At 38.1% G+C, this 12,165-nt stretch overlaps 1 protein-coding gene across 2 annotated transcripts; it reads left to right on the top strand.

Annotated features, from left to right (window-relative positions):
- The first annotated feature begins 2,017 nt into the window (after window positions 1–2,017).
- On the top strand, window positions 2,018–12,126 carry LOC5574169 (adult enhancer factor 1). Of its 2 annotated transcripts, none has more exons than XM_001661174.2 (6): window positions 2,018–2,169; window positions 2,240–2,582; window positions 2,962–3,308; window positions 3,378–3,445; window positions 3,509–3,790; window positions 11,501–12,126. In XM_001661174.2, exons 1-6 carry the CDS (start codon window positions 2,162–2,164, stop codon window positions 11,656–11,658), a joined length of 1,206 nt encoding a protein of 401 aa, XP_001661224.1. In that variant the 5' UTR covers window positions 2,018–2,161; the 3' UTR covers window positions 11,659–12,126. The 2 variants fall into 2 exon arrangements, with proteins under 2 accessions (XP_001661224.1, XP_001661223.1); XM_001661173.2 differs by having other exon boundaries at window positions 3,366–3,445.
- Window positions 12,127–12,165: the final 39 nt, after the last annotated feature.

Genomic DNA, 12,165 nt, shown 5'->3' with positions numbered 1-12,165 from the left:
TTCGTCAAGAATGTGATTTATATGGAAGATTATAGTTCAAGGAACATGTTGAGTACATTGAAGGTAACCCTTGTTCCGTAGATAAATTCTAACAAGGACGATAAGTTAGTGTTGCCGAAAATACCCTCAGGGTGCCGAAGCCATCATTTACCCTATGTAATTAATATTTTTAAACTACGAATGTTTTTCGGGAACATCATTGGGAATAAACCTACAGTACTTCTATCAGGTCCGCCACACTCGGGCTCAGATTGGGTACCACTTCTAGTACTGCATTTGGTCCCTCGGTAGTACTAAAGGTACCCAAGTTTGACAGATCGCAGTACACTTTTCACGGCATTCTAGATTACCTTATGAGCCATAAAATTTTGGGCAATTGCAAGGGACATGGAGGTCTTTAATTTGTCTTTGCTTCTATCTAATTAATGTGTATAAAATGGACGAAATCTATCCAAAATATTCTAGTCACAATGTTTTTTTCTGTTTGAATTAGTGTGAACAAATGTATACATAATAATTCTCATGATATGTTGGTAAAATAAAGGTTTTTCTTAGTTTAAAACTATCAAAATTTGTATCACAACCCTAATAACAAGAATGAGAGTAATATGTATGTAATATCATTCTTTCTAAACATAACTACATTACATTTGATTTAAGAATAGATTTTTTTAATTCGGAAAAAATGCTAAAGTAGTTGCAGTAACATGTTATTAAATGAAAACAAGATTAAATCTTGTTGTAAATTTTCATTAAACATTTTAGGACCCTATTTTCGTTTTGGGAGCGAATAGTAAACAATGAAGAATAAGAATAAGAAGAAATAAAACCATAATATCAGCTTTCTAACAATATCATCATAATATCCAGTGTGAACGGGTTTCGTGATATGTACAGTTGTATCACGTTGCTTGTATCATGATACAACTCCGTAGCCTGAACAAGGCATAACCTACGCTGTAATCGAATGGTCGCTGTAAGGGCCCATTCACAAATTTCATAACGCTTTAGGGGGTGGGTGGGTGTCCGAACGTTGTTACGGCTCATACAAAAGTAATGGACTATTAATACAAAAAGTGTCACGAGGGGCTGGGTGGGTGTCCAAAATTGCCAATTTAAGCGTTATGAAATATATGAACAAGCCCTAATCGAATGGAAAGAATTTAAGCCATTTATTTCTTAGACACTAGCGAATTCTATAATAATAATATGCTATTGTTACAATTAAACCTATTGTATTCTATAATATTTTTATCAGGGTTTCTCCATATAAAAATAAAATTATTATGTTCGACTGATCAACTGTGCACATGAGCGAAGAGGTTAATCCATTCTGATAATACACGGGAAAAAATTCTGTGGTAAATATTACTATTGTAGCTGACTACGCCCATTCTTGAAACTACCATGGAATTTCAGACCAATTTACTATGTTTACGGTACATCCCACCACATTACTGGTACATTTGGCAGAAAGAATTTACAACAATCTGATTTCGACAACAAACATGGTAAAATCAAGCGCATTTCTGGTCTGCTGAAAATTGCTGGTGCGAGCGCTTAAGTAAACCCTCTAAAATGGTAGTTTATACCGCACAATTTTTTTGCGTGTAGCAACGGAACGTCTATTAATAAAAAAAAGACCACCCTAACCTTTTGACTCGATTCATCGCCTCCATTCGTTTTTCATTGGACCATTCTTTTGATCGTTTATTCGAGTAAAGTTTTTAGCGTGTTCATATTTGAGAGGATGTCCAACTTATCTTGAAAAATCGATTATTGTGGTTGGCATACTGAAACTTTTATTTTTAAACCACAAGTGTTTGAAAGTTTTGAAAAAATCTTTCATGTGAAAAATAGAGAAATAATTCATATTTCATCCAATAGTGCAGTGATTACTTTCAACAAATTATTAATTAGTTTGTATTGAAATTGACTCATCATTGCGTGAAGCCAGAAAATAAAATTTCATTTGGAACACCCCTATCAATCGTTCGTTTGGTTTGTTTTCATTTCTTGCATTTTTCACTTTTTGACACTTTTCGTCAATGTCTCGAGCGTTGTTTTGCTAAAATTTACGTGAAGAGAAAAAAGTTGGAAAATTTTGCCGCAAATGAAGTGAAAGTAAGCGGAATCGCTTCTCCGCGCCCGAAAACAAACGATGAACTTGTAAGTAGCGTTGTGGGTGTTCTTTTTTGCTGGAGGGAAACTGAATGTTTTTTTTTTCGTCTTGTTGCAGCTTCATCCCAAACGACCAGATTAAGCGGGATGGAGTCTACCTTCAACAGCATCTTCCGCCACAGTTGCTTCCACAGGTACTTCAGCAAGTTCATCCCCAGCTGCATCCGTCTCAGCAGCACCATCAGATGTTACACCACCACCTCCAGCAGCAGCAGCAGCAGCATTCCGGAGGTACCCACATTGGCAGGGAGAATGACCAACCCTTGAATGTGGAGGTGATACCAATCGCCAATTTGAAGCAGGAATTCGATCCATACGAACAGGTGACTCCACCGGTGTCGCAAAACGTAGTTGTCCAGACGATTCCTCACCAGGTCAACATACCGCAGCTGTTGGCGCAGGTAAGTGCTTCAAGTTTATTGTAATAAGCTAAAGTGACCAGACGTCCCGGATTGGGTCTTCCTTAGCCGAGTGGTTAAAGTCCGCGGCTGCAAAGCCATGCTAAGGTGTCTGGGTTCATCTTCCTGCGCATGAAGTATCATCGTACCTGCCACACGATATACGATTGCGAAATTTGGCAAAGAAAGCTCTCAGTTAATAACTGTTGATGTGCTTAGCTAAGCTGAGAAGCAGGCTTTGTTCCAGTGAGGACGTAATGCTCTTTTAAAATGATGCCAAGTGCGTCATGCATCTTGGCGTCCGCTGAAGTCGGACGCCCTTGGCAGAGGCCCACCTGTCTAACCGCACGTTCAGGCACTACATTGATAACTACTCTTGCAGGAATCAACCTCGCAACCCACGGACATCGCAACGCAAACGACCTCCACAACGACCGGCAAAAAGAAAAAGAAACCCAAGGCAGCCAAAACGATTGTCCTGCCACCACTGCCGGAAGGCTTCATCGTTAAGATTAAGGAAGAGTACACCGAGAACTACGTCCGAACCGTTACGAAAATTCCGGAAGATCAATTCATTCGCACAATCAAACCAGCGGGCAAAAAGGAACGGAAGTACCACGACTACAACCAGATCAGCGAGTACCGGTGCGAACTGTGCGGGAAGTATTTCAAAGACAAGTACAAGCTCAACTACCACGTGAGGATTCACAGCCCGGAACTGTCGCACAGGTAGGTATTACCGTTAACCATTACGGTTGATAAGCTTTGGGTCCTAAGAGTTCGAAGGTCCTCTTTCAGGTGCGACATCTGCGGCAAGGTCTTTGCCCACCAGTCCACGCTCAGTAACCACAAACGGATTCACTCAGGTAGGTTTTGCCAGTAGAAATTCGAGGACATGTATATGAAAGATCGGTTTTAATTCTTTTTAGGTGAACGAGCTTTCAAATGTGGCACCTGTGGGAAAGCATTCGTGCAGAGTTCGGCCCTATCGAACCACACCAAGATCCACACCGGCGAGCGGCCGCACGAGTGTCTGATCTGCGGCATCAGCTTCATCCAGAAGATCAACCTGATCTACCACATTAGGATCCACAACAACGAGCGCCCGTATCGGTGCAACGTGTGCAACAAGTCATTCATTCAGCAGAGCCATATCAAGAACCACATGAAGGTTCATAAGAAAGACAATCCGATGGATTGTAGCATTTGTGGTAAGTGACGAGCTGGTCGACTAGTACAGGGCAGATATTAGGTTTCTTTTTTGACTTGAACTCTGAAAAGTCTTTATTCTTAATGTGATGGTTTCATAGGAGCATGGCCGCATTTATGGGGGCCCCCCATGGTCCCCACAAATTTTACTTCACTATTACAATTATTAGTAGCGAAACTTTCTAAAGATAACTTGAAACAAATAAGCGATTCCAATCAGATCAAGCTATGTGAGAAATTCAAAAACCCTCTGTGTGCGTTTGAAACGCGAATGTCAAATGCGGGAACACAAAACGCGGTTAGATTTTTTGCAAGGAAGGCGAAGTCAAATATTGATTTTCTTTGATAGGTTGGCGGTGATATGCATCCATAGATCAATCAACTAAAAGGGGTCATCCATAAATGACTTAGCATTTTAGGGAAGAGGGGAGTATTTGTGACTATGTTTAACGAGGGGTCTTTACCCAGTGAACCGTGAGTTGCTTAATATCAATCAAATCAGCTGATGGCTGATGGTCTAAAACTATCAATATCACTTGCGAGCTATCAATATCACTTCGATTTGACAACCAACAGCAGTGATGCGACATCGCACTCTAGATCAAAATCACTGCAGAATGAGTGATCACGTGGTAATTATCCATGCTATTAATGTTTTTCAGTGACCAACACATAGTTTCAATCTATCTGCAACACTGTCGAAAATATCGTACTGAATAATTGCCATTTTATCTGCTTAATTTAAAGCTAAACTTTACCCATCAGTGATATCCATAGTCTATCGCCATCAATGCACTGGTGATGGAGTAGACAGCATGATGTTGATGTGATATGGAATGATCCGATTTGTATCGCAGTCGGCCTGTACAAATCAGCAAATTGTAAGCATTGATAGTGACATCGAGCAACTCTGAGTGAACGTAGCATATTGAATCATATGGATGAAAACAGTAGTACCGTGGACGTACCATATTTGACGCGGTTAAGAAAATTCTAAATTCAAACACTTGTCAAATTGTCTAAATCTGTCCGATTTTGTTGAAATTTGAACCTATGCTAGCTCAACTATTATAGAATTAGGGAAAAATCAGTAAAAAAATATTAAACTTTTTTTCTTCATGTTTGATTGACTTTTTGTGGATTACATTAGGTTCCTTAATTGACGCATCAATTCTTCAATGTGCCTAATTTGACGCACTATGTTCCTTATTTGACGCACTTAAAAAATATTGCCAAACTTTAAAATATACAAGAGTTTCAGTATTCAATAGTTCAATTAATTGAAAAAAGCGTTTTAGAGTGAACAGAAAAGTTAGAATCTTTGGAAAAAGTTTTGAATGACGTCATCCGGTAGTACTTTTGCTATGCGTTTAGTTAGTGTAGAAAATAAAACCGGCGATTGAGTTCAATCCATAGTTAAGCATTATTGTTTAGTTTAATGTATTTTCGTCGTGATATCAAACAAGGGAAAGGTTTGAAAACTACGTTGCGGGGAAGGTAGTTGCTAAAATAAGGACAAATTAGTCAAAAACTAGAACGAAAACAACCGGTTCCAAAAATGGCCGTTTAAGAATCTTCGTTACTTATAACACGTGAACTACGCCTACTTGTCAAATGTTCTATGTCACCCTTATGGACCGGGGGACAAATATGCGTAGAAGTTCTACGGTAGAACCAACGGCAGTATGGGCCTCGAAATAGATCGAGAACCATATATGCGGTCATACATTAAGTACGTCATGTTATTAGGGGGAAGGAGGTGTTCTGCAAGATGTGACGAATCACACAAGTTTTTTGAAGGCTCTATATAAAAAGTGAGACGTAGGGCGGATGGGCGGGGTTTTTGTAGAAAATAGTATGTTTTTGTGACACGTATCTCATGGACACCCCCTATTGTATAAATTATACGAAACAAACCATTGAACCTACACCTCACCTCCTGACGCATTTATTGAAGCTACCTTGAAACATTAGAAGACGTCCATGAACCGCGATAAAGTGTACAATTTTCAACCATCAACCCCTCTCAACCTTGGCCACATTTATTTTATGAAAAGTGCGAATATTTTGTATAAATCGTTGCGTTTACCTGAACCTCCTCCTCTTCCTAAAACGTGACGTAATCTATGGATGACCCTTTACATGTGATTACATAAAGCATTGGGTTGTTCTGCGGACGGATTTTTTGTATGCCAGCACCATAAATATTTCTTTTCCTATTTTCGATTCAATAAAACATGCTGAACAAAATAGCAAATAATTAGGAACATTGTGTTCCTAACTTGACGCACAAGATTTTCATACAAAAATATGTCTTAAACCTTAAAAATAGAAAATTTTCGACGTCAATTTATGAATAAAAGAATATTACTGACTGTTGTTGATGATATTGCTGTAAAACAGCACAATATTTTCATGAAAATTGATTAACAATATTTAGCACATTCACTAAGGAATGAAAAAATTGACGCACTTGTCGGATGCATTTTCAAATAATTTTTATTTTTTGCCCATTATTAATCAAAACTAAACTTTTTTTTGGTTGAAATCTTTCAATAACATGTAAATGAAGATTTAGGAATAATTTTTTGAATGCTATTTTGAACTAGAATTAATTTATAATAAAATTAATAAGAAAATGCGTCAAGTTTGGACCCGCGTCAAATATGGTACGTTCACGGTATACAACTTTATTTTTCTCCCATACTGAGCTGGGCCAGTCTAGAGCGAACGGGTTCTGGTCGAGGGAGTTTTACCTGGATGCTCCGTAGTTTTTCTCTTCCATTACTGTCTACCCACTGAACTCAAATTATCTGATTTGGCTTCGTAAACTTTCTTCAAACATCTATCTTGTTCCACTTTTGGCTTGATAATGATCCAGAGCAATGGTTGATGTCCTTTTCAGAACCCTCGACCTAAAATTTCCCGCAGTATCATAAATTCGCCCCATCATGGCTTCTTCTATACCACCCCCAATGGCCGCCCATTCTGCTCATCCAGTGATGCCTGGTGGTGAGTAGCGGAACTTTTACGGTGTAGCTACATGCTGTCCAGTGGGCGATGGGTGGTGATGCTCACGAATATTCAGACACTTTCTTGGTATTTTATTCGAACAGACAGATACACCACTGGTTACAAAGATCATTACATGAGTTCATCAGAAACTGCTGCGGAATTTACATTTTTTAAAGTTTACTTAATGATCTCCTTCTCCAATACCAACAGCATTTTTTTCAGAAACATCTTATCATTTCTGACAAAACATGTTTGATTATTCCCTGGATAAATTCATTGGAGAAGTCCTTGGAAAATTTCCATAGACATTTCGTAAAAAAGCTCCTGAAACTATCCTTGAAAAAATTCGCGGTTGAAATTTTAAAGAAATAAATATATACTGATTCAGTTTAGTAAACAACATTTTTTGGAAAAATTCAAAGAACTCCCTTGAGAAATTACTGGTTCGGTGTCTTTCTTTCAGCCATGAGGCATCTTCCTATTTTTAAGACACTCAGTCGCTAGCATTCCTGTTTATATGATTATGCTAATCTTCTGATAAGGCGGCATCCACAAATTACGTAACGCTCTAAGGGGAGGGGGGAGTAGGCTCAAGCGTTGTGGCTGATACAAAAATTTGGAATTTTTCATACAAAAAGTGTTACGGAGGTGGTCAAAAATTTTAAATTTTAGCGTTACGTAATCAATGGACGCTGCCTAATAAATGTACTTAGGACTATGAACGTTTATCTTTTTTCCTTATACACTGAAAATCTTTCTTAACACGTTTTGGGCAATGATTAATTTTTATTCGCAAATCTATGAATTTTGGTTTTTGACTTTTAAAATTTTTATTTTTGAACATCCCTATCCTTATTCATTTTTTCTTGAAGTCACTTTTAGTTACGGATTTTTGGCAATAATAAAAAATTAAGTTTTTGCAGTACTTTTAAAAATATTAAATTTTTATTTTTTTTTTTCTGGGATATTTTTTAATTTCCGTGTGCCTCATAGTTACGTACTATTTGGTGCTGGGTGTAGTTCTTGTTTTTCCAGCTGTATTGAAAAGCATGAGCCATAGTCTTTGGCATACAATCGGATCTATCTTTAGCAGAAAAGAACCGAAATGTCTATCGACGACCGATGATTGCTAGCAGATATAGTGGAGAGCTTGTCTTGAAACGTTCATCGCTTCAAGCTAGTTGAAAAACTGAATACACTGATTGCCTGTCGATCAGAGCCGAACTAGGCATAGATCGTATACATACATCTGAATCTACATGTCTCCGATGTATTACATCGTTCCAGGTGGGAGTTATCTGATATGTGAATATGGTACCATAACAGAATTTTCCATCTGAACGAAGTGATAAATCATAATATTCCGCAAACTGTATCACACATCTACAGAATGTATTGCGTGAAGTTAAGACACAGCAGAGTATTGGGTACATAGGACCAAGTCCCTGCCGGGTGGCGCGAAACTGATGAGCGATAGACAATAGAATCAACAACACTGCCATAAGGGATAGTAAGCATGTGACTATTGTCGAAACTATGATTAGGAGGCAAATCAACATCCCAAGATCAAATTTTTGTTACAACCCAATGTAGGTATTATTAAATTAGGCTGTAGAAAATGATAAATATCTGATCACTTAGGAACCTTGCAACAGGTAATAAATGCTCGTAGTCTGTTTTCTTCGAATACACATGTATAAATTGTTAAAATTGACGAATCATACGCGGAATTTATTAAACGGATCATGAAATTAGGACTGAAATCATAATGATGATAGATTATCAACTTTCCTTTCGTTTTGCTATTTGTTACTGTTAGAATCACCAAACTGATTGGTTTCCCACTACTTACACCAATACAACAGCACGAAAACTGAAGTATTATAATCGCGCGTTGGAACTTTCAATATCCATATATTACATCAATAGTGAATTCTTGTATGTAGCCAGTATAAATAACAGAATCATCAACTTCTTGAACATTCTTTAACTGAAAACAGGATGCTTGTTTTATCAAACTTGCTCAATCTGCACCCAAAATCTCGGATCCAAATAGTTTTCTAAATAAAAATTGTGTCTAAATAAAACGTGTAGGCCAACAAAACATAATTGAGTAGGAGTTTACAAGTTACTTAGCACATGAAAAGCAGTTTAAATTAATCTATTACTAGATCAACACTAATGCTCACATTTTTATATTCTCATTTCATCATGGTCCTCATTGCTCGAGCGGAGACGAACACCCTGGAGATGGAAAAAATCGACAGCGCTACGATAAGGAAACGTAACAGATGAGAAACTATCGATACATTTATCAATTATAAAACCCCGTTTTAATGTTAACACTTTGTTTCTGTTTTTTCTGATTTTTTCGTTTCAGCAATCAAATAACCGAACCAACTCTACTATCTTTTCATTTCTTCTTCGTTATACATATAGTCCTTCTGGCACTGAACCGAGTGGTGCGCCTTCCGCTTTCTTACTGGTGCTGTTTTTCCTGTACATTTGGCATAGTGTCGGAGGTGGTGTACTGTATTTGCTATACAACGCGCTACTTTCGATATTGTGCTTGGCGTGTGGGGAAGCAGTACTAGTGGTGAAGCGGAGGGCGCCATTCGGTTTAGTGCCAGAGGGACTATATCTATTTAATGTATCTGAAGCTTGTGGGACCGCTTTAATTCCGGCGCCTGCTTGTGGAAGATCCCGGTGTGCTAAACGGTATAGGACATGTTAACGGGGGAGGCTTGGTAGGTCCTCACCCAGCCCGTGTCTAGATGGGCGGATAATTGTCTGCCAGGGTGTGGATTGAGCAATTACAATTACAATTACAATTACAATTTTTTAATTTCCGTGTAATTAACGGAAAACAGGTTTGAAATTATTCTAATACCACCAAGGTCTTCTTCTGTGATAGGTTGGTCGTTGCAAAGTATGAAAGGTACGATTTTTCATATTACACGTTAAATGAACTCCACGCATTTGTAGGTTATATAAAAATACAATATCGGTCAAACAATTTTCAAAAATACAAAAAAAGTTTCAGAAGTCATAAAAAACTTTTCTTATATGAGTATTATGAGTCAAGGTTTAAGCCAAAAATAAAATGATTTCAATTTACGAGCTACGGAAAAACACAGAAAATTCCAAAGTGTACCCCGTCTAAAGGCGGGGTTGGGTATTAGAGGGTTAAATCGAAAAACTCTTGAGTATTTAAAATTATTTTTTTGCGATCCTAGAACTATATCCAAGAGGATCCACAAAACTCATACTGCCACAGGTTCTACAAGAGAAGCTTTAGAATTATTTCAATGGTTATTCCCCCAGAAATAATTTCAAGGGCTCTCTCTAGAAACTCCTCCAGCAAGTTTCCCGGTGGTTTAGCACAAGAATTCTTCCAACGATTTCTTGAGGAATGCTCAGTGAAATTCTTTCGGATTTTCATCCAGTAAACGCTTCAGCAGTCGAGGCATTTTCCAGCAGTTCATCCAGGAATACTACTGCAACAAAGTCTTCCAAATATTTTTTTATGATTTCCACCAATGCTATAATATCTATTAGGCCTCTAATTATTCAGATACATAGTTTTTCAGAGATTGTGCCCTAGGATTTTCAGGAATTCCTCCAGAATAGTATACACAATGTCGTTTGGTGATTCCTCTCCTTTCTTGAAGATTCTTTGAAAGATTTTATGAAGAGATCTCTGCACAAAGCTTATGAGGAACCTATAGAATAATTCCCGGGGCTAATATTATAAATGTTCTGAACCATAATTCTGGAGGACATCCTTGAAGCATTCAAAGGAAATACTAGAGATCTCTATTCCTGGGAGATGAGGACGTCCCTGAGAAGCTTCATTAAAAAAATCTTTTGAGTAATTTTTGAAGACATTATAAGAAATATTACTGATAGTTTTTATAATAGAAAATTGAACAAAAATCTTGAAAGAATTCCTATATTAATCCGCTAGGTGAATTCCAAACTAATGTTGTCAGTAATACCTGGAGGAAATCTAAGAAAACCTTTATCACTTTTGATGGCACTACGTCCTTCAGGACATGACCTGCGCCACAATATTACGCCAACAAACTCGGTCCATTGATGCTAGCCTCCAGTTTCTCAATAGCCCCACATTTCCAAGATCCTGCTCCATTTGGTCAAACCACATACTCCGCCAAAGATCGTTCCAAGCCCACGTCATTCAAAAACTCCTAGCGTTTGCAAGGTCCTCTTCGAGCATTGTCTCATGCCCGTAGAGGACTACCGGTCTTATCAGCGTCTTGTACATGGTACATCTAATACGGAAGTGGAGTTTACCAAACCGCAAGGTCTTGTGGAGTCCGTAGTAAGCACGACTTCCGGCAATGATACGTCATCGAACTGCTCTGATGCAGTTGTTATCCGAGGTAGACCAATTCGTCCACCACCTCGAACTCATCTCCGTAAGAAAACCGCCTTAGCTAATTTATGATTGAATTCTTGGAGAAATCCTAGACTAATTCCCGGCGTATGTAAAAGAAACTCTTCTTTCTCCCTCTGAAAAAAGTCTGCTTAAATTCTCTGGGGAATCTTAGTAAATTTCTTATAAAAATACTTTGTTTTTTTTCAAGTTCTTATATTTCAGATACTTAATCGCGAGCAGCCACTTCGAGTACTATATTAATTAATTCCTTTTACTATTCACATATCCACATTCACAGGGAAAAACTACACGGATCTCAACGAGCTGACCGATCACTATTCGTCCCACACGGTCGAGTTGCCATTTCGCTGCCAAACCTGTGGCAAGTGTTTCGCCCAGGCGAATCATCTTAAAATTCACAAAAAGAACTTCTGCAATAAGACGACCCAAACCTAGGAGTAGACTGCGGAACGCACGATTCGTTCGTCAATCGAATTCTTACCGAACATTTGATTTGATTCATTGTTGAATGCATTAATTTCTTTTCGATTTGATCCCCAATCAGACGAGAAACGATACCGTGCTCTCGTTATGTCTTCGTTGTTGTTGATCTCCCTGTGGGGACTAGAATGATTTATTAGATTGTAAGCTTTCCTTTTTTTAGTTCCATTCAGCAGCAGCAATCAGAATAAAAGATTCTCGTAGGAGCTCTAGTTCTTAGATTTTCCATTAAAAATGTATATTTTGTGATAGTTAAGCCTAAAATGTTTTAACACTGCTACTTCAATTGTCGTGTATTATTCGGTACAATACTACTGAAGAAAATGCATTATGTACCGAACGGTCGATTAAAAATTGGAAATCGAAACTGTAGGATAAACAAACTGCTTTGAAAATTAATAGCCAAGAAGATAGACGCATCAATCCGCTTCTGTAGCATCGTTTCAATCCGAAAGCCGTAGA

This window comes from Aedes aegypti, chromosome 3, assembly GCF_002204515.2.
Source record: "Aedes aegypti strain LVP_AGWG chromosome 3, AaegL5.0 Primary Assembly, whole genome shotgun sequence".
Lineage (NCBI taxonomy): Eukaryota > Metazoa > Arthropoda > Insecta > Diptera > Culicidae > Aedes > Aedes aegypti.
Note: the sequence above shows the minus strand (reverse complement) of the source record. Positions and strands in the feature narration are given on the sequence as shown.

What these genes read in the sequence shown, in the direction of transcription:
- LOC5574169 (XM_001661173.2), top strand. An exon ending in TACCGCAGCTGTTGGCGCAG is followed by an intron (nt 2,583 to 2,961) that starts GTAAGTGCTTCA and finishes CTACTCTTGCAG; the next exon opens with GAATCAACCTCGCAACCCAC. An exon ending in GATGGATTGTAGCATTTGTG is followed by an intron (nt 3,791 to 11,500) that starts GTAAGTGACGAG and finishes CCACATTCACAG; the next exon opens with GGAAAAACTACACGGATCTC.